Source organism: Miniopterus schreibersii (assembly GCF_964146895.1).
Source record: "Miniopterus schreibersii genome assembly, chromosome: 15".
NCBI classification, from domain to species: Eukaryota; Metazoa; Chordata; class Mammalia; order Chiroptera; family Miniopteridae; genus Miniopterus; species Miniopterus schreibersii.
Window position 1 is genome coordinate 46867807 of NC_138115.1, and position 23239 is coordinate 46891045.

Below are 23239 nucleotides of genomic sequence, written 5' to 3' on the forward strand. Positions count from 1 at the left end.
TGGTACATTAGCAACACAACAACTGTGCTCATGGTCACTTGGGCGAACACAGTGAGGGAGGGTTATACAGCTGGTTGGGTTCCCCTCCAAGAAGTTAACTTGTCGGTAACTAGCAATTGCCTTCAACTGAGCAATCGATACATATTTATTGAGCGCGTAGAATTTGCTACACGGCGGTGTGAAAAACCACAAAAATGACTTTCCTCAGAAAGCTTTCCCTGGGTATATATTTCCTTTTGAATAATGTTTCCCAGAGGTGGTAAATTCAGTTCCTTTTACATTAAGGACAGAAAACCTCTCACATGCTAAATATCTGTCGAGGGCTCGTGAAGCACTTACGTCGGCCTGGAAAATGTGCACTCCAGAAATTCTGCAAGATGTTGACACGGTTTCAATGGGACTCTCCATTAAAGATAATTGCTCACAAATATAAATATCCCATTCTAAAGAAAGAAACTACTACATGCGGTGAAAAGGAGTGGAAAGATCAATACGGACAATTATCACAAGACATTTTCAATTGCAGCTCTTTTACTGTGGGAGTTTGCAACCTTCCTGCAATGGGAGCTTATGGTACTCGTGGTTCCTGCCTCGAAGAGGTACTAGCAATCCTGCCAGAGAAAGACTTTAATGGGAATTAGCTGGAAGTCATTCTAACCCAGGGTTTCGACGTGCACAGAGGAATAGTACAGTAGGCAGAGAGTAAACTGTGCTGAGGAGATAGAGCAGATCCTTGCCCTGCCCCCAACAAGCTGGCAGACCTAGAGCCAAGTGATAACCACCCACTACCCGACTCTGAAGAATCTCAGGGACCTCTCTAGGTCTGTCCTTTGAAGGTGAAGAAATAGAAGTCCCGAGGAAGGAATAGGAGGAGGGGGGCTGGGGCTTCAGGCCATTCGAGCTGCTTCTAGATTCACGGAGCACACGTGTTGAGATTGCTTTCTTGCTGCTCTGCTCTCTCCTGGGCTCCCCTCTGTGAGTATCTAGAGCAATGGTATCACAGCCCCTCTGCACGTGAATTTGGATGAGAGCTGCAGATGGCTAGATGTATGGTCCCCTGACTGGCTGACGTGGAATCCTTCCTTCTGATCACGTGCGTAACAGTGATGGGCACTGGGGGCAGCTGTCCTGAGCTTGTGTCTGTGCAGGGTTAGAAGAGAAGGGTGCTGATCTCTAGGAGATGCCCCTGAGCTTTGGGGACATGTATATGCCATTCAAGGAGGACCGGGTTTTATGATGTCAATCTTATTGGCTATGCTTAGCACCTCATCTCTCAGGGCACAAGTAACGTGTTTAACAACCAAACCACACACACCTGTTTTGGAAGCAGAAGAAATAATTAATGAAGTTTCAATCCTGAAGCATTTCATGCCACCATGCTCTGAGCAAAATGTTGCCTCTGCTCCACCAGGGGGGGCTCTGGACCACCAGGCAGACAGACGCTGACAGCAATGACTGAGCCACAGCATCCAGGTCATTGTCACCAGATCCATCAGGGGCAGAGGAGGAAAGAAAACCTCAGGCAGCTGGAAACACGTGTCTAAAGCCACGACAATGACAAGAAGCCTTCCTGCTGCAGCTCCTGAGAGGGCAGAGCGCCCAGCTGCCTGGCTGAGCAGCAGCTGCCTCACCCAGGTGCAGGCTGGGAGCTCTGGGAGCCAGCAGCACAAGCAGAAGCACCACCAGTGACGTGTGCAGAAATGATGCCCAGGGAGGAGGGATCTGCCTGGAGACTCAAGCCAAGGCCCTTCTCTGCTCTAACATCCTTTCATGCTACACCCAATGCTATGTCTTTCCAAATGAATCTTTGAATGAGAGGTTCAATGTCAAACAAGTTCTAAGCTTTATGACTATAATGAAACACAACAGTTCTACACAGTCTTAAATATTTGTGGAGAGTATTATGCTAAGCGAAATAAGCCAGTCCGAGAAAGACAAGTATCACATGATGTCACTCAAATGTGAAATATAATGAACAAAATAAACTGATGAACATAACAGATCTAAGACATAGAAGCATGGAACGGACTGACGAATCTCAGAGGGAAGGTGGGGGTGGGGAGAGATTAATCAAAGAACTTATATGCATAAATGCACAACTCATGGACACAGACAATGGTGTGCGGAAGGCCTGGGGGTGGAGGGGGTCAATGGGGGGGAAGGGGGACACCTGTAATACTTTCAACAATAAAGATAAACTTAAAAAACAAAACCAAAAAACAAACCAAAAGCCCTTGTCTAGAAAATGTATTTTGAGTTCCAAATTTTTCCCTATTTGATATCTCCAGTTTGATTTCTAGTAAACATCAAACGTAACAGATGCAAAGTAATATTGTTGGTAAAATAAAGTAAAATAAATCCACAGTGCTTTCCTGGCCAGTGTGCTAAGTGGTTAGAGCACTGGCCCGCACACCAAAGGGTCTCGGGCTCAATTCCCGGTCAAGAGCACGTACCTGGGATGCAGGTTCGATCCCCAACCACCCCGGTCAGGGCTCGTGAGGGAGGGAGCCAACTGCTCTCTCTCTCACATCACTGTTTCTCTCTCTCCGCCCCCCTCTCCTGCCCTCTCTAAAAATCAATGGAAAAAGTATCTTCAGGTGAGGGTTAACAAAACAGCAGCAACAATAAAACCATCAGCACCTGTGCACTTCAGGGACATTCACCAGGAAGCCTCAGTTTTGTTTCCAACTCTGTCCTATGAAAGCTCTTAGATAATGATACTATGGCTTTCAAGAGATGAGGTTAGAAAGAGAATACGTGAGACTCTGGATGTGAGACAAGGATATCAAATAGCGAAAATGAAAGAACAGCACATTATTAGCTATTTTTGTATTTTAAGAGAACTCGCAGGCTTCTATGCGCCTCCGAGGGGTGGTGCGGCCAGAAGCCTAACTGAGGTCTCAAGGAAGATAATGGAGCTTTAATGATGGAAATAGTAAGAAAATTAAGTGTAATCATGTTCCATTAAGCATACTCTTAGCTCCCATTTTCACTGAATTATTTTATTATGATTTTGCCTCTGTCTATTGAAACAACCTTTTATGGCAATTTGATTTGCGAGCATAAATAAGTCTCATTTATTTTCCACTATGAAGCCCTCTGGGATTAATAAGAAGAGATGGATCACCTTAAATTTTACCCATTCTGCAATGAGGAAGCAACCATTCAGAGATGGGTACTTTATGTTTATATTTATGAGCAAAGCATTACAGTGTGTGATTACAGTCTCGTTGGACATTAGTGTATCACCTGCTAGAAAACCCATCTTTCTTTTTAACCCTCACCTCAGGATATGTTTATTGACTTGAGAGAGAGAGAGGGAGAAAGATTGATGTGAGAGAGAAACATCAGTCAGTTGCCCCCTGCACGCACCCCAGCCGGGGATTGAACCTGCAACCTAGGTCTGTACCCTGAGCGGGAATCGACCTGCAACCCTTTGGTGTCCAGGACGATGCCCCAACCAACCGAGCCACCAGCCAGGGCTAGAAAGACCGTCTTCCACCAGGCAGCTCCTCTCTACCAGCCCCTTGCTGCCAGCTTCCCTCAGCGCTGCCTCTCGCCCCTGCCCAGCCACAGGACGCTCATGAGCTTAGGAAAGTTCTCCCAGGGGGGCATGGAAAGGCCGCCGGAGGGAGCCACACGGTGCCCACCTCCTGTGCTGGTGGGTCCCACACTGCCGGTCGCCCCCTCCTCCCACTCTTCGGTGGACTTGGTCGTGTCAGCACTGCTCCGTCACCACCGACCAGAGCAGCGGGGTAGCTTCCCGCAGGACTCGCTGCCCACGTGGCCGCGCAGGTGTGAGCCCAGAGCAGCGTGGGGAGGCTGCCCCGTCCAGCAGGGGGCGCCCCGGGGCGGGCAGGGCAGGGGGCGCAGGGAGAGGCGGCCCATCCGCAGAGCAGGGCAGCGCCTGTCCCAGCAGGCAGGTGGGGCTCCAAATACTCTCGCCAAAGCACGTTCACTTCTAAAACGTGTCGCGAAGGAAAGGCTGTGAAGCTGAACTGGAATCACGACTCGCTAATTAAATGAGTCTCGGGGCCAGATCCCGACGCAGGCTGTGGGACGTGAAGGGCTGACGAGGGAAAACTCAGGTTCAGGAAGAACCATGCCTATGGGAGGGGTGGGGGGACACCATGCGACGGCCAGGCTAAATCCAGGCCTAGTTCCCGCTCTAGCTTTGTATTAAGATCGAAAAGGAAAGAACAAAAAATATTATAAAGGATAAACTTAGAAAAATTTTAACTGGAAATCATGAAGTTTAATAAGTCTGTAATATATAGGCACCCAATAATACAGCAACAACTCGTGAACCAGAAGTGAGAGAAATACACAGCAGCACACCAATCACAGGGCACTACACTCCCCGCCCTCAACCTTAGATACATTAAAGAAAAAATTACTAAGGATATATACAAAACGTGCTCCATAAGAAATACCTTATAGGTACGTGTCAAACTCTGAACTCCATGGAGAGCAAGAGAATAATTTTTAATTGTACACAGAGAATTCACGAAAACTCACCATGGCATAAACAACAAAGAAAACATCAATAAATTTCCCCCAAATAAAAATTTATTCAATGCACTAATACCAAAAATTAATTTAAAAACTAAACAAGGCTTTTCTTTTTTTTTTTCTTTTCCAATTTCAGTTGACATTCAATATTATTGTACATTAGTTGTAGGTGTACAGCATAGAGGTCAGACAAATCTCATTTCTAAACATGCCTTTCATTACCGGCAGCCCCCTGACTAAATAAACTTTAAGACTTCTAAGGGCCCAGGGCCCAGTGGACCCACTAAACATTCTAAGAATCTCCAATAAGTGAAACGAATCAGAGCAGAGCTGTGGTCTCAGCCGGCCAGCTCCACTCCCTCGCTCCCTCCGAGCGCCTCCGTCCCAGGGAAGAGAAGGGCCCGACCTCACTCCAGCCCGCTCCCCTCTGCCATCTCTCAACAGCTTTACCACACTGCACACTTTCTAGACTAAAACGTCTAAAATGTTGTTTAAAAGTAGCTCAACTGGAACTATGGAAAAGTATAAACCACTTTACGGTGGAGTAAAATAAAAATCCAGTACTTCAATCCAGGACAGAGCACCTCAGGAGACCAGACAAAGGCGTGTATGTGCAACCTCCCAGGGCACACGAGAAACCCACTGCAAAGGACAACCTGTCGTGGAGTGCAAGGTGAGTGAGTCATTTTTACAACGAAACCTAGACACTGCAGTAGTTATATGTCGTGGCAGGAATTCTTCACACGTGAATCATGGTGGGGCAGCATCAGAATTTTTAAAAAGAGAATATTACTTCTGCTTTGACCAATTTAGACCGAGAATCATTATGTGAATTTTAACCTAAGAAAACACCAAATATACGTGGATATTTTTACCGCCCACCAAATACACAAGTGCAAAAAGACCCAAGCAGACTTCATAGTTGCTCTCAGCCGCTGCTTCTACAGAGACGGCTTTGTATGATCCCTCACAACTGCTTGCACCGTCGGCTTATACAATATGGCAAGTGATATTCTGTTAGTGTCCCATCATTACTGTAAGAAACTGCCAAAGTTAGTAGCGTAACACACTCTATTATCTTACAGTTCTGGAGGTCAGGCGTCCAAGAGGGTCTCGCAGGACTGAAAATCAAGAGGTTGGAAGGACTGAGCTTCCTTCCTGGAGGCTGTGTGCTTCCCTCTTCAGCTTCCCGTGTGGAGGCCGCAGGCGCGCCCAGGTGAGCTCGTTCACACTCCTCCTCCCTCCCCTCCTTCTTCCACTGGGTCCACCCGGACAACCCAGGATAATCCTCTCTCAGGTCCGCTGGTTAACGACCTTAACTCCAACTCCAACCTTCAATTCCCTTCGCCACGCAACCTGACAGGTCCACAGGTTTCAGGCATTAAGATGTGGACATCTCGGTGGGTGAAGGCAACCTGCCTAAAAGCCAGTCTTACCCATAAAACAGGAGAGAATCCTGATAAATGTGTAAAAAGACTGCTCGGAAAAGGCATTTTCAAAGTGGAAGAGTTAGTGAATAGTAACTACTGGTTAATATGTACAAAACCAAGAGGCATCTACTTCAACAATGCTTTACTCACGTGCTCTAAAGTATGCTTCCCACACACTGGTTTCTAGGTAGATCTTTTAAGTGAAATTTAATCATGCCAAATACTTAACAGTCTTCCAAGGCTCATGAGAGGACAGGAGGGAGTGTCCAAACTCCTTGGCAGGGACCTAAAGCTCTTCACAGTGTAGACCCAGTGCACCTCCACCCACCACCGCCTCCCCTCATGCCTCACTCGTGCATGCGGGCATTTGCTGAGTGCCTGGCAGTATGCCAGCCAGTGATCTAAGGGCAGGGATACCCCGGTGTCCAAATGACACAGTTCCTGCTGGAGGGAGTCAGTAATCTAGTGGTAGTCCGTTAGTCAACGTATCACACAAAACAAGCATAAAACTGCAAACTGGAACATGCACTGTCAGGAGGGACGGGGTGCTGTAGGCACCTGTGCCAAAGGCGTCTCACCTGGCCGAGGAGCCTAACGATTCTCGGGAAGAGGCAGCTGAGAAGAGAGCAGAGGAATCATTGGTAGTTGACCTTGACAGGAGAGCAGAGTGTCTTCCAACCGAGGAAGGACAGGCACCTATGCCCTTGGGGAAGGGAACGGAGCGTGTCCACACCCCCGCTGGTGGACAGCACTGTCCATCGAGCAAACATCACAACTCCCTGCTCAGCGTAAGTGTCCCCTTTTCCCAAAGGGGCTCCAATCACCCCGCATCAGAGAGCTGGCCCACTGTGCCTCTCAGCTTTAACTTACATGTTCTGTACCAGAGCTCGAGTCACGCCCGCCTCCCCGGTAAACAGTGGGCTCGCCGAGGCCTAGGCTGTGCCTCCTGTCCCTCCCCAGCACTGCCCACAGACCCAGCGGGCTGCCACAACTCACACACCTGCGCGTCAGTGACGTGCGAAACCCCGAGCAGCTGCTAACAGGCCTCTACAAAGAGTACGCGCCGAGATACTGCGCACAGATCAAAAAGGAGCTCGAAAAGGTTGTTCTGATGACCCCCAAGAAGGCAGGCAGAAGGTAACAGAAACCGCGGAAAAAGGAGGAAGCTCAATGCCTAACACATGAACAGTTATGTTAAATATAAGAGGTCTCAATATTCCACTGGCTAAACAAGCTCTGCTGATTCCATAAAACATTACGTGGCCATTAGAGAGAATAAATAGTACATGGGCACATACACACACACGTCGCTGCCGGGGACAGTATGAAGTAAGACAGCTGCAAAGTAGAATAGTTAGTATGGCCCTGTTTTTGGAAAAAGAAGGGAGATAAGACGTGTGTGACAATAATGAGGCGAATGTGCTGAGCGGGAAGCTGGGGTGTTTCGGAAGCCTTCCCACTCCCAGTTAGGCGTTTCTGTGCTGTCTGAAGTATGCGCTGCTCTTGTTAGCAGGAAAAAACAAACCTAAAATTCCTATGCAGTTACCCGCCCATCCTGGCTTCTCATCAGTCTTTCTCCAATTTGGTGCCGATAGTAAACCCAAAATCCAATTTCACTCGCTGGAGCTATTTAAAAAGTTCTCCTCCCATAAATCTGCAAACTGCTTTAGTGCATCAGATCTCCTGGCTCCCTCTGAAAATCCTTTGCAGCTCCGGGTAAGCACATAAATTCTGCTTTTTCTTGCTCATCCAAGAAAACAAATGCAGAAGAGCATCCAATGCAAATGCCATCGAGGCTGTGAGGCTGGCTGCTTTGTGGAATCGAAACTAGGAACTTTTTGCTGATATTTCCACTTGCTTAAAAAGTGAGTTCCTGAATAAACTTTACGGGAACCTATGTCACTGAAGAAGTTTGAGAGAAAGTGACATTTGGTGGTTATGCACCGAGAACGAGTGATCACTGGTTTCACACCAGGCTCTTCCAGCCATTCTCCGCATTGACCAAGAGTCCATCACTTTGCTCCATCTGTCAAAGGGCTCCAAACACGCCGGGTGTAGTAGGGACACTAAGCAATGCCCAAAACCCACAGTAGGCATTTTAGTTCTTAACACAAGCCTGAACCTAAAGATGGCCAATGACTGGGCGCCCCCAGAGTCCGGAGTCAGAAAAGAAATAAACTCGGGTGGTGTCACCTGTGGTCAAAATCAGGGGAGCTACCACCAAGCTGCCTTTAGTGAGAGGTCGCACTGAACAACACTGGCCCTTCTCACTATTTCTCCTCCAGCCCAGCCGTTCAGGGGAACACCGTCTAGGAAGGAGGGTTTTACGCCTAACAGCCCTGCCTCCCTCCCTCACTAGTTCACTAATAAGTTGATACGAACTGAAAGGCAAAGAGCAGGGAGGGCCATGTGCTGGGCCAGCACGGTTGCAGGTGGCATGGTTTCTCCCCTAAGTAAGACTCGGGAAATCACCTACTGTAGCACTAGCCAACGGAAATATAATGCACATCACGTGTTGTAAGTGTTCTGAGAGCTGCAGTAAAAAAGTAAAAAGAAACAGATGAAATTGATTCTGATAATATTACATTTAGGCCCATATATCCAAAATATGATCATTTTAACATACAATCAATAGAAGAAAATGAAGCAGCTGCTTTACACTCCCGTTGTTCCTGGCAATCCAGCATGTGTTTGACACTTAGAGCGAATCTCAGCTTGGACCAGCTGCATTTCGAGTGTTCATTGCGCTTTGCGTGGCTACCGGCTACCATGCTAAAGATGCAGGCCTATGGGGAATCTAATCAACAGCGCAGGCAACGTGCTGGGTACAGGACAGGTGCACACAGCACCTAAGGTTCACAGGCCTCCGAACAAAAATATTGCCTTTTCCTTTAGAAACTTTTCTCGAAAACTTCACCCAGTGGCTCGGCTCCTCTTGCATCTCCCTCATGCCACCTTTCTGGACCAGGTCTCTCTCTGCACCTGTCTGCAGCTCATTCAGTTGTCCGCAACTCACTTGCTGTGCCCTAATTTTACCCTTACTTCTCCGTGAGTCTAATTCCACAATCAAGAACAAAGAACAGGACAAAAAAATACCCAAGCTTACACTCTTGGGAAGGGCATCACTGAAGGTCCTGTCCACTTACCTACTTCCACGCTTTCTAACCACTTTCTCCTGAGAGAGAAGGAACACCATTTCCTTAAAGTGAAGCCCAGGACCCCTTGCAGACCCAGAAACAAGAGCGAAGACCATAAAACTCAGGAGCCCACTGCTTGGGAGAAGCCACGCGTGGCACACGCCCAACACGTGCCCTGTGATTGGCCAGAGACAGCCTAAGCTCTGTTTTAGCATTGTCCCAGTGAGTACAGTATGTGGTTTTTATCTTATTAAAGTCCATCTTCTTTCAAACCAATTGGGCTGATTATGCAGCAACTAAGCATATTTACAGATATATTTATTTTACTTAGCTTTGGCCCATTTACTCAGCTAGCCAGATATTAATCATATTAATAACATGGTATTAATCATATTAAAATCGTTTGTTCAGTTGTTACATGGGCAACTTTATTCAATCCAGTATCGATACATTGCACCCTCGCCCTAGAGAGTCATTTTCAAGTACAAATTTATGACACCACCTACCAAGAACAGGTCCATGCAAATCTATTTCCATCCCCCCCCCCAAGAAAACCCCTCAAAGTGCACACTTAGACGGCAGTACGCTCGCTGTGTGTGAAGTCGTCTTTGTGTAATCGGTTACGCAGAAGCCCTGGACAGGGCACAGGAAGGTGGAAGAGTGAGGTTAACCTCCTGCAGCCAATAAGGAGCACAACTCTGAAAGTATCTTCCTAAGTCAAGCATTTTGAAATTTCAATCAAATCTTGTTTTCCAGTTTAGAAATTCATGCCCCTGTGCACCGCAGAGTCTTATATTACGGGCATAATGGACACATGCATGCAGATTCATAAACTTATAAGGAACTTGTCATTTTAACATACCCCAAGCCCCGATCCACATTAGCCGCATTGCAAGGAGAATGGAGCAGGGTAGCTTTAAAAGCCTGGGTGGGATGAAAACACTCCTTCAATGTAACGCGGCGGCCGGTCTGCACGGCGCTGGTGTCTCCGTGATTAAATCCTTTAGGCTCCAAGGGCCCGTAAAGGGACTCTTTTCTAAAGATAGAGTTGACTCGGAAGATTTACTAACGTCTGCTTCAACAGCTATCCTCCAGAACTGTTAAAACAATATAATTGTCAAACTAGTGCACTGCGAGTCTCATTTTTATTGTTAACATTTGCCACTGAAATTGCTCTTTAATTGTTTGTTTGGGAACAGGCACATAAAACATCATGACAGCGATATTTTGGCACATATTGGAAAATCTGCCATGAATAAAGATTTTTTTCCCAATGAAATACAGTTTGCCTCTATTACTTGGCATTAAAATGATTTACTGAAATAGGTCCAGACATAAACCGCTGAAATAAAATGAAGAAAGATTACGGTTGTAGCAAAATGCAAAGGCGGATCCATCCAGACTCACACTTGAGACACGTTTAAATGCAACTTTGACTCTTTAGAAGGTGGCACGAGGGGAAAAAGAATGCCTCCCGTCCCGCTCGCCCAGCAACTGCACACTCATAAACCAAGGCTCTGGGCTCCTGCGAGGGCTCCCTCCTTCGGGAACAGCATTTATTAAGCGGACCCCGACGGCCGCAGCGCCGGGACCTGAGGACTGCAGGAACCGTCAGCTAATCCAGAGCGTGCCCCTGCGCCTCCGCTCGCCGCCCAACACAGCTGCTGTCTCGCCAACACACACGCTGCCCGCCCAGGTGGCCCTGCCAGGGAAGCAGCACCCGGCTGCCACCACAGCCCCTTTTCGTGAGCAATCAGCGACCCGGCTTTCCCAGGGCTTGGCCTGCCCAGAGCCGGGCACCTCTCCTGGAGGGCAGACAGCGCTCCGCCCTGAGTCCACGGGGTGTTAGTGCTCCTGGGCCCCTGGATCTGAGACCGGCTCTGTCTTTCATGCTTCCTTCCCCACAGCCCCTTTGGCTGATCTCAAAAACCTGGCTGATGGGGGCTTGCAGAGAACTCCCAGGTCCAGCTTTCAGCCTGTTTCAAGTTTCCAGTATAATCCCACAACGCCGAGCCTGATTCCCTCCTGGTCCCAACCCCGTCGCCGAGAGGCCTACCTCCTCACAATGCGTAGCCCCAGCAGCATGAAGGCTCTGAAATTTAATTTTTTTTTTAAAGTAGAGGATACTATGTGATTTTAGAGAGCATAGAGTATTGGCATGAAACAACCACAGTATAAAGCCCTGTAGGATCTGGGCCCAAATGGCCCTTCAGCCTCACTCCCCACATTTCTCCCTGGGCTCCGGCACAGGCACAGCTAAGAGCTCACCATGCCCCAAACTGGATGCTCCCTCTCCCCTTGACAACTCCTTCAAGGCCACATTCAAAGGTCACTTCTGTGAGACTCCTCTCCCCACAATGAGCAGTCGGTCACTGCCTCCAGTGGGACCCGCAGGGTCCTCCATTAAGCTCCCACACTGCTCCTGACCAATTACGTGCCCACACCTGGCTCTCTCCCTGCACCACAAACCCAGGGGGCTCGATATTAGGCACCCAGACAGAAGGATGCACTGTGTCTCCTGAGTTGGCAGTTACAATTGGAGGTTGCTTTTATCCCTTTTTTTTTTTTAATAATAAAAACTACTTTCAATGGGCTATGTATTTAACCAGGGTGATCCACACTTGGAGCTCTTGGTTCTAGCATACAACCCCAGAAATCTTTTCTTAAGACTTGCACGTGGCTACTTTGTGCCAATGGGACACCGGACTCAGAATTCTGCTCTCTTCATCTTTGCTTTCCTCCAGGCCTGCAGGGGAGGCAGAGGCTGCCTGCAATTCCAGCCCATCAGGAAAAGAAAGGTTTGCTTTCTCAATGAAAACCACACAGGAGGGGAGGCACTGCTGGTAAGAGCACAGCGTGTGAGCAACTCTAGCAAAGAAGAAAGAAGTCATAAAGCCTGTGATCGGGCTTTAAGTACATCAAACAGAAGCTGGAAAACAGTTCTGGGCTAAGAGTAAAGAAAAAAAGTAATCAAGAGGTCACAGTGGACCACCAGCTGAATGAGTCCAATGCTGTTTTGCTATTTGAATGGGTTGCTGGAAGACACAAGCGGGAGGCAAGCACGCAGGGCCCTGCACCATCTTTTCATTATGTCTCCTTCTGATCAAATCATTGCTGAAAGCTGCTACATATATTCTAGACCCCACATATGCCCTTGAACTTAGAAACCAAACCTAACTAAAGAATATACCGTGTTCCCTTGAAACTAGGAATCTGACAGTTCTAAGACGCACCATTATTTTCTCAAGCACTAAGAAAAATGCTGCCAATTAAACTATGACATGCTTTCTTATTACCTAGAATTTTCATTTTATTTTTATTGAAAGAGCTATTTTAGACTTGTTCAGACATATATCCTTATAGTGTATCACTCTTGGGCACTTATAAAAAGAAAAAGAAAATAAATTGGTTAAATCAATGACAACCAGGTCACCTGGCAGAAAGCAATTGTAAAAAGCCAGTGACTTGGAAAGTACATCCAAGTTTCAGAAAGATTAAAATCTGAAAAAAAGCAATAAAATTCCATCTTATGCCTAGTTTGATGACAAAATTTAGGAAGGACAAGGTAATAGTTCACAGGATAAATGCTACGAAGGTATTTGATTGATTAGAAAATGTATCTATAGAGAGAGGGGGAAAAAACTGAGATTATTCTTGGACTCTAAAAAGACAAAAGTAGAATAGTAATTTAATAATGTTCTTTAATAACATCAAAGTCCTGCCCCCCCAAAGCAGTGATTTCCAACTGTGTTTTTTTTTCTTTACTTTTTCAGCGCCAGGACCTCCTTATAAAATCCTGTCTTACAAGAAGCCTGAGTAGAGAGCTATGCCAGCTGGAGGAAGGGCATCATCCCCCACAGGCCTGCGAGGTCACGGGGCTCAGGACCAGCTGAAATCCTGGCCTGGAGAGATTTCACCGTCTACCCACTCCCTGCGGCAGCCACAATACAATGACAAGTGTTTAAATCATGGCATTAATCAACTAAACATTTACTGTGGCCTGTAAAACACAGAGCTTGCCTAGGTGCTCCTTATACGAAGGTTAATCAAGTATGGAGGGGTTTTGTTAACCTCCAAGAAGAAATTTCCTATGTGCAGACTTTATACCTTGAGATGAGAGTGTTTTATCAGTCACCAAAGGAGCTGTATTGACCTTAACAGGTTAGAGGCCCGCCCACCCCCTAAGGCCTGTGGTAGCTCCACGTCTCTATCTCTGCATCACCAGTCTCTTTTCCAATCAAGACGGATGTAGAATGTGGCTGAGCCTGGACAGCACAGGCTCCTGCCCCACTCAAAGCATGTGGCCCAACCCAGCAGCTTACTGTACCCACTGCTGTCAGAAACAAACCCAGTTCCCCAACAAACTAGCAAGTATGTATGTCCTACTGAAGGTGGGGAGACACACAGACCACTTGGAAAAGCTTTAAATCCCCATTAGAAGGCTCTTGATCTGCATGTTTCTTCACCACCACCCCCTTCCCTCTCTCTTCTCCTAATACGGCTTCTAAAAATCCCCTTTTACTATTGGATTTTTGTTGTTTTGAATTGTTAAATTTTTTTCAATGACAGTTAACATTCAATGTTGTTATGTATCAGCTTTGGGCAGACAGCACATTGGTCAGACCCTTCTACTATGGGAGGCAATTCCAGTCCAGGCTCCAACCCACTTCTTCCCACCCAATTCCAACAGCTCAGCAACTCCACCCAGCTTCTCCGCAAGGGAAAGGGTGACCCGGGGCTAAGAAAATTAACGTTTCCACCACAGAGCCGCATAAACACACAAACAACTTGCAGGTTAATGTCTTGGGATGATTAAAGAAAGCTAGTTTGCCATGTGGAGGGTTATCAGACCCTCCCAGTTACTGCTCCATCGACCACCACGGTAGATTAGGCTGATCTGTGCCCTTCTTTGCCCCTGGTGCTGTTGGGCAGCCATGGAGGGAAAGATTTCAGTAAAGGGGGATGACCCACCCAGGTACAGGGCATTTCTTTGGTTAAGGGCAATCCCTTGCTATAAGTACCCACTCAACTTTCGGCCTGATTTTCCAATCTGTATCAGAGGTGAGACAAGTCAACTCCGCATTCTCTCCACACGGGAACCTTCGATGGAATGTTTTCTTGACCAGATGGCTTCCAGTTAAGTTGCATTCTCTGAATAAACGGTGCGTGGGAGCTAAGCTCTTTTACGTTCTGTAGAAGACAACTTTCTGCCCAGAGGCAAAAAGCTGTTGATCTGACTCAGTGACGAAGAAGTCAGAGGCCTTCACACTGAACATCAGAGTCACACTGAAGCATGGTGGTCATCCTTCCCTTTGTCCACACACCAACCTCAGGAAAGGTATTCTTTCCATATTAGACAACGTGTGCAAAGGACTTGTAGAAAGACCGCAGGCCATTAAGCAGTGTCCCTACGCAATTTCAGAGTTGGACAGAGCTCAGGCAAGGAAACTGAGGCCCGACAAGGTTAAGTCAGATCATGAGGGACACACAACAGTCTTGTGGGCAGAGTTAGGGTTAGAACCCAACCACACAAGATGGTCAAAACTTTAAAAAAAATTTAAATTTCAGATGCACGGTTCCTTACCAGAATTACTTCAAAAATGAGCGGGATCAGTTTGCTTTCCTCCACAAGTCTGTTAAAAAATAAAAAGATAAACCACACATTAGAGAGCTCATACTTCAACTGCCACCCTGCTATGAAGCACTGTGGTCCCACGTGTTACTGCTTAAATTCTGTGACTGAGAGATCACATGGTTCAATACACACTCATTTTTAATACGCTGAACTACAGCTATTTAAACACAAGAAATGTGGAGCCTCTTTGCAAATGACTATTAGCTTAGCCTTACTGATCTGTAGCAAGCCAAATCTCAGAATATTTAAAATGGAAAATTTTATTGCAATTCACAACTATTATGAAGACTGTCAAACGGGGCAATGCCGGCCAGATGGCATAACCCGCCATCACCGCGCAGCTAAATTCTGAGCGTGTCACACTGTAATCCTTCATTTGTGCCTCATCAGGTACCTTCTCAACATTCACAATTTAACGTGCAGTGATTTTTTTAATCATCTTTAACTTGAAAAAATGTAGACACCAATCACCCAATAGACTCTAGGCACTTCCCTCATTAAACCTAGTTAAAAACTGTCATCTACTAGAAGAATTTTTCCATGCAATTTAAGAGAAAATAGCCTTGATTCAAAAGTGACAGGTGTGTTTTTTTTTAAAAGAACAATACTTCATCACTAAATATTCCTTTAGTCCACGGGTCAGTAAACTTTTTTCTGCAAAGGGTCAGACAGTAAATATTTTAGGCTTTGCTGGCCACACAGTCTCTATAGCAACGACTGAGCTCTGTCACTGTGATGGAAAAGCAGGCATCAGTAATACGGCAATGAGCAGGCACGGCTGTGCTCTAATAAAATTTTATTTACGAAAACCAGCAGTATGCCATATTTAGCCCACAATCCGTAATTTGCTGATCCTGTTTCAGTTTTTTTTAAAAAAAAATCAGATTCCTTAATTTTATTGGAATTTGCTTTGCATGATAAACTGCAGCACTTAAGCATGTTGCCCTCGAAGGTACGCACCGTTTGTCTAGTTCACAGAATGCGCCAGGTGGATGGAAAGGGAATTTATCACCTGGCCTCTCTGGAGCTTGTTTGTCTATGATAATACATTGATTTTAAAAAAAAGAAAAGCCCATGAGACTAGCCCAAGAAAAGGTCACAGTGTTTACAAATATGTTTTAAAGGAGAGTGAGATACAAAGAGTTTCCCAAAGACCGAAGCTCTTAGAAAGCCCGATCCCAGTATCTAGCAAAACCAAATGTGATTATTCCTGTGGTTTCAATATATTAGAGGGAAAAGGTTTCGACTACAGGTACTAAATTCATTTACATTCTCTCACTTTCCGGGGCAATTGCAGGCTCAGATCCGAATGTGACGCTCCTTACCCTATGGCTGGGTGAACGGGAAAAGCAGAGACTAAGACCAAGCGCGGCTTCAGGCAGCACCTTCCCGATATTCTTCCTCGGCTTCCTACATGTCACAATCTCTTTTCCTAAGCTGGTCTTTTAATTTTTTTTTTTTTTTATATAATATATACTCGTATTAGGCCCAGGCTGAAATACCAAGCTCATACATGTCAGGGTTGCCCTAGCAACCAAAGCCAAGGAAGTCACAGGGACACAGATACCACTTCTTCTCCACTGGTCCCTAGAAGTGACAGGTGCCTCTCCCACAGTCACCCCAACATCAGATCCAAGCATCCACTCCCAACACCAGACTTCTCATGATAGTATTTTAAAATATAACCCTGGCCGGTGTGCCTCAGTTGGTGGGGCTTCGTCCCATGCACCAAGAGGTCTCTGGTTCGATTCCCAGTCAGGGCACATGCCTGGGTTGCAGGCTCGATATCCAGTAGGGGGTGTGCAGGAGGCAGGCGATCAATGTTTCTCTCTCATCAACGTTTTTCTCTCTCTCCCTCTCTGCTTCCTCTCTCTCTAAAAATCAATAAAAAAATAATTTAAAAATAAGATATAGTCTATTATTAACATATGACTATATCAACAACCTTAATTCATTCTTAAAAATTACAACTAGTGCTTCTTCAGGTCCCTACATGCTGAGCAAGCTGACCTGAACTCCTAACTAAACTCTAACGCTCCAGTCTTTAGATTCTTCTGAAAACAAACCACCATAACAATTTTGTTCTTTAACTTGACTAACATCATTTAGGGCCACATCTGGTAAATAAAAGGAAACCCAAGCTGAATAAAATTACTTTTAATTAAAAAACTTTTCTATGACATTTTCTATGATTCATGGACTAACCCCAATTGCAATTCCAAAAGAACTCTAAAGCCAGGACTGAATGAGAGCAGCTGTAAACATCTGCAGCAATCTAAGGCCCGGTTTTTCCCGAAGGTAAGAAGTGAGCAATGAGCTGAGCCTACTGGGCATTGACCAGCATCTTCTTAATTAAAAATAATAAAATAGAGAGTACCCAAGGGTGTCACACAAAGTATTGTTGCATGACATTTTTGTTTCAGTTATAGGTGTATATACTATGTGTACTGGGTAGTGACATAAAAATCTTTTTTTGTGTGTGTACCACAAGTTATAGATAAAACATCTGAAATCCAGACTCCAGATTGCTGGGGAAACAATATTCATTTGTCTTCAACATGTTCTTATCATTTGAATATGAAAACTCAGTTTCCTTACTTTGAGCATCTCTTTTCCTACCAACATAGGTCGAATTAGTGGCTCAGAGTCGCGGGGCACTCAGAGCTCTGCTTCTCTCAGGCCTGGAGGACCAGGCTCACCCCTAAAGAAAGCTGATGCTGCCAGTTCTCAAAGAGGTATCCTGGCAGCATGTCTTCAGTCATCAGAGTGGACTCTGGAAAATCAGGATGCAAACGCTCTCTCATTTTAGGGCTCCACTGTGGTTGGCCACCACGAGCTGAAATCACCGGGATCATTTTCCCTCATGAGCCTGTAATATACTAACTTCCAAAAGAACGCAATTCTATGGTTTATGGGCAGCCTGGAGGCTGGGAAGTAGAGAGATGTATCTGAATTGTTTTTAAACCAAACACAAACAAAACAGAGATCTTTTCTAAATGATCCCTCATCTTCAAAGGACTGTTAAGATATTAACTACAGTACAGTATACGTTCCTCCTTCATTTCGCCATCTCAGCACACTGTGCGTAAGCGATGCCAGATGAGTCAACTGAAACACTGCCCTTCTCAAGTGTAGTTCCTGGGACTACTTCACCGTATTGTTGTGTTTCTTGTTTTGTTGTTGTTGTTGTTTTTGGGGGGTGCTTTTCCTCTTAACAGTGAACTTAACTTTAATGATAGATTGCGTGTGATTAAAGGGTTTTCCTTACAGGTTTTGTTTCGGAAGATATGCTGGGATTTTGTATATTTGTGGCTCATATTATTAACAAAGGAGGTGCTGTTTGAATGAGAACATTTCGAGTAAATGTATGAACATCTTTGGGATACATTATTTGACAGTCTACCTCCCTCCTGTGCCTAAAGCAAATATTGCCCTGGTGTTGGGAATTTTTTTTTTAATTTTATTTTATGTTTGATAGTTAAGGCTCACTATAAAGTAAATCTAGCAATATTTAGATGTAAATGACTAAGACACAGCTGTTCTAGTCATCTGAAGGCCTCTTCACTCCCATGTCTGGCACCTGGACTGGTATGACTCAAGGAAGCTCAGTTAATCCTGGTGACTGGGTCACCCACCGCTGCCCTCTCCTGGTGACCTGCCCTCCCGCCGCAAGTCAGCTAGGTGCTGAGAGTGCCTAGAGAACCAGGTGGAAGCTGCAGGGCCTTTTCTAACCAAGCCTTGGGGTAGCAAGTACGGCCCCCACTGCATTCTAAATGGTTACGAGCCAGTCACTAAGGCCATGCAGGCCGGGGTGGAGGAGAGCTCGAGCAATCTCCTGATGTAGGAGTGGAAGAAAAACATGTGGGACAGGACAGAGATCTTCACAGCCATCCTGGCAAGACTCAACCTACCAGTACCAGCTGGCGACATACTGAAATTTTAGCAACTGTTTCTTCCCCACAGGCAGTTTGAGTAACACTAGTCTAGAACCAGAGAGACCAGTTAATAGACTACCGCAATGATCCAATGGAGTCAAGATTGGGGCCTCGTATCCATTTTCTGTTGTTGAATAACAAAGGATCCTAAACTTGGTGGCTTAAAGCAACACCCATTTATCGGGTTCACGTCCTTAGGTCAGAAGTCTAGCTCAGCATGGCTGAGTTATGTGCTCACGGTGTCAGACATCTGGAGTCAAGGTGCTGACTGGGCTAAGTTCTCACTTGGAGGCTATGGGTGGAAGGGTACTGTTTCCAACCACATACTTAATGCTGACAGAATTCAGTTCCTGTGGTTGTAGGACTGATGTCCCCGGTTCCTTGCTGGCTGTCAGCTAGGGATCCCTCTCAGATCCTAGAGGCCACACATTCCTTGTCACATGGTTTCCTCCATCTCCAAAGCCAGCAATGGAGATATATCTCTTCCAGGTAGAATCCTTCTCAGGATTCAAGCTTCTTTGACTTCCCTGTCTCTGACCTCCAGACAGATTTAAATGGCTCATATGTATAGTCAGGCCCACCTATGATCTTTGTATTTTGAGATGAGGTAGTTTGAGACCTTAATTACAACTCCAATAACCCTTCCAGCAGCACTCTATTATTGCTTAACTGAAAAACTGGGAGAAGTTGTGTATACACCGGAGGCTGGGAATCTCAAAGGCCATCTTGGAATTTAGCCTACCATGAGCCTGAACTCGCCCTCCACCCCAAATCCATCTCATCCCCACCTCTTTTTTTTTTTAGCCTCACCTAAGGATATGTTTATTGATTTTAGGTTGGGGGAGGGAGAGACATGCCCTGACTGGGATCAAACCTGCAGCCTTTTGGTGCATGAGACGACACTCCAACCAACTGAGCCATGCAGTCAGTGCCTCATCTCCTTTTTTAAAAAAATAATTAATATTTGATTCTTTAAATAAGCTGCTTCTGGCCAACTTGTGTAGAAACCCAAATAAATGCTGGCCTTGTAAAAAATTTCCCAATGATGCTGGTTAGGAGATTTAGAGCTTGTATTTGTCCCTGAGTGCTATACAGAAAACAAAGCTCTTTCATTTCTTATGACTTATATCATTTGCCAGTCTAGAGGACCAACAGTCATTTTTAAATAAAAACATCTCTAACATCAGCTGAATTTCAAATTACTGGTTCCGTGAATCAGCTTCAAAAAGAAATGGTTTCATAATGTTTCTCTATAGCATATTATGTCTACCCTGTAAGCAATAATACTGGTAACATTCCTCTTTGAAATGCCTGCCCTTGTATGCAGTGTTTGCTAATTCTCTTGCGGAAAATTGCAGAAGTTTTCCCAGTAAAGGTACAGATGTAAAAAATTATTTTTCACCCAAAACGGGAGGGGGGCAGGGTTAAGAGTTTGGCAGCTTTAGCCCAGAGAATTTTTAGATCTGGTCACTTTACAAAGCTCTCTAGAGTTCTCCTCATGGGCAGGCATTATACTCCTTCCCTGAGGAGGTTTACACCCCAGTAGGCATAAAGCATATACAATATAAAAACAACTTAATCCAAGTTATAAAGCTGAGGCCTTAGAATTAAGTCAGAAAACAAGGCGACACCAGAATGTACCTCCAGGTATGAAAATCTCCCACTGCCTAAAACAGCATGAAAAAGGTAAAAATTTCAGCAAGAGACAGTGTGGTCAAGTGAAAAGCAAATGTTTTCCAATAGAAAGGAGATTTTAGATGAAAATAAAAGAACTGTATGTTATATGAGCAACTTTGCAAAATGCTTTTCTGCCTATTACATCAATAGATGCCCAATCCAGGCCCATGATAATGCACATGTTGAATGAAACGAGGGCACAGAATGTTCCCATCACAGAAGGTATAGAAGATTTGATGGAAGAGCTGGACTCAGATCTCCACATAGTATGAGCAGCTCATTTACAGTCGCCTCTGCCTCCTCCTAACTCCAGATGCTACAAGGTGTCCGAGAGCCCTGTGCTGTCCAGGGCTCTGCGTGAATTGTTCCTGCATGGGCACCAACACCCTTGTTCACCAGCCAAGGGCTCTGGCCCCTCCTTTCCAATCTGCCCAGTGCTCTCTGTTTCGCCTGGGTCCTGGGCCCTCACCCTCTGTCCTTCTGGGCCCTGTGGCTCCTTGGCTAACCTTTCTCTAACAATTCCTTGAATCCTTGGCACTCTCCCAAGACGTGATTCTGTCCTGGTCACATGGCTCCACAGGTTGAAATGAGAGGTAAGAAACATGTTGGTCCTTGTACCGGAGCAGGGAGGGGACTAAACAGAAAGGAATGCTATCAGTAAGTTAAAGGGCTGGCAGGGGCACAAACCAGAGGCCAGTTCCTAGAAGACCACTAGATGGCTGGCATCCCTTCTCCCCTGCAGACACGAGCCAACACTAAAAAAGAGCAACTGTGTAAGGGACAGTCTTCAAATTCCTTTCAGTTGGATGAGCCTGCGCTTATTTTCTATGGTCACTTTTTGTCACATTACTCAATGAAATTGCACACCTGAAATTTATGGAATGTTATTAACCAACGTTACCCCAATCAATTTAATTTTAAAAAAATTTTAACTCTACCAGTTTGATTTTTTATTATCTTAATGGAATTTTCTTTGATTACTAATAAAGCTGACTCTTCTTTATGTTTATTGTTAGAAATGGCCTTTTCATTCCTTTGTCCATTTTCCCTTTGGGCCTATCCTACAATTTCAAGATACTTAATGAAGTCTGTCCCCAAAGCTAGCCATGGTGTGTACTCTGCAAACAGCTGGGTTACGCTGTATCTATGACTCCAAGCAGAAAGATGCGTGCACGCACACACACACACACACACACACAGTGCATTCTGAGGGCACAAGGTATCTCAGAGGCCTTTCCCTCGTTGAAGCACCACGGTTGGTCTACTTCCCTGCCTGGGCTTCTTCCCTGTGTAATATGCGATGGCAAAGACTGCTAAGTGATAACACATGTTGGGGATGGTAACAGTGAGCCCAGGAAGTCACAGAACACTTGAAACTCAGACCACTGTTTAGTCTGGCAGCTCTCATGCTCTTTAATTACATGACAAAGGCCCTCCCTGTCTGTACAGCACTGTAATATATTCTGACCAATAGCTGTCATCACATAAAATCAGAGGACGTGAACGTTGAAAGAGAAGAAGATCTGGTTTTGGTTGAGACATGAGAAGTGAACCGAGATCTGTGCCTTGGGCCACAGTTACATTCCATTCTGTTGGGCATCACTTGCTCTGCAGTTGACTCTCAGTGACAGGTACATGCCAAGTACTCACAGACAATGCATGACTTTATCAAGAGCATGTAAACAACAGCAAAAGTTTGCAGTACAAGTATGTTGCTGATTCTAAAATGGTAAATTACCCTGGTAAATCACCAAAAGAAAGTGCAAACATTGCAACGGAACTGATGCTAAAACTTGCCAAATATGATCAAGGGATGGATTCTTTCACTTTCAAAAGGTACACTGGTCGTACCAAGAGACTCTGTTTATTATTTCTACAGTTAGGATGCCATGAGCTGATGGTTTTGCTGGCTATAACACCCAATGTTTAAATGCTCAGGAAGCTTGAAATCTTGATCTTGATTCTGATAGCCCAGGCTAGATCTCCTGTAGTAAAATCTAGTAGCCCAGGCTGGACCTCCTGCAGTAAAATCACTATGGGACTTAAGCACTGCTATTTTTACAAAGCTTTCATGTCACCTCTGCAGTGGCCACAGAGTTTGTAGAACAGTCTCTAGTGCGGTCTAGTGGCCCAGGAAGCTTAGGGCTCTTGACAGTGAACAGCGAGGAGGAGACAACCAGAGACCTGTGGGCTGCAAGTACCGCCCACCCCTCCAGGGCTCTGACAAACTTCACTAAGAAAGACACGCAGACTCACAGGCCCAAAGTGTGTCTCAAAGTTCATAAGTCTCAGCAAATAATGAGCAGGTGACAAAGTATGGCCAACAGCACAGAAGACCTGAGATTTAACCAACATCCTAGGTGTATATGTAGAAAGGAACCTGGATGTCCCCCACTTTAAGCAGGAGTTCAAGGAGAAAATAGGAATGCTCCAATAATATATACAACCCTTAACTTGTAAAACCTCCTGCCCCTGAAGCCTGGAGAACCCAGGCTAGAACCCACCTCTAAGAAGAGTTCCAGGGAGAACCGGGAGACCCAAACAAGTGAGTCACTCCGTCCCATTTGAGAGAGCTAAAAATAAATAGTAAATTCTGAGCATGCCTAAATGATTTATTGGGGAAACTGTAACATTTTCCACAGGAAAAATATCTTAATTGTTTTTTAAAAGGCAACTGTAAAAAGGAACTCATTAAAATAGTGACCACAACAATCACAATCCTTACGATTTTTACTATCTATTATCTTAACGCAGGAAACGAAGGACAGCCACAAATGACAACAAGCTCCACACACAAGTGTGTAAATAACAAGGCATTAGTACAGTGTTAGTATTGGTTTTACAAATATTCTAAAAATAGAAATACATAATGTAGTTTCCAATGACCCAAATAAGAATTTAATACCTCGACTT

The 23239-nt window shown here is 45.3% G+C and overlaps 1 protein-coding gene across 4 annotated transcripts in view; it reads right to left on the reverse strand.

The window, feature by feature from the left end:
- The window catches only part of ULK4 (unc-51 like kinase 4), a 179928-nt gene that overhangs the window by 78077 nt on the left and 78612 nt on the right, over positions 1 to 23239 (reverse strand). For 3 of the 4 annotated variants that reach the window (XM_081159736.1, XM_081159735.1, XM_081159734.1), the window contains exon 31: positions 14664 to 14712. In XM_081159736.1, coding sequence (XP_081015862.1) covers positions 14664 to 14712 — 49 coding nt within the window. Of the gene's footprint in view, positions 1 to 5802; positions 5869 to 6520; positions 6558 to 14663; positions 14713 to 23239 lie in introns of those variants that run through there. The other variant, XM_081159737.1, reaches the window with a different exon arrangement.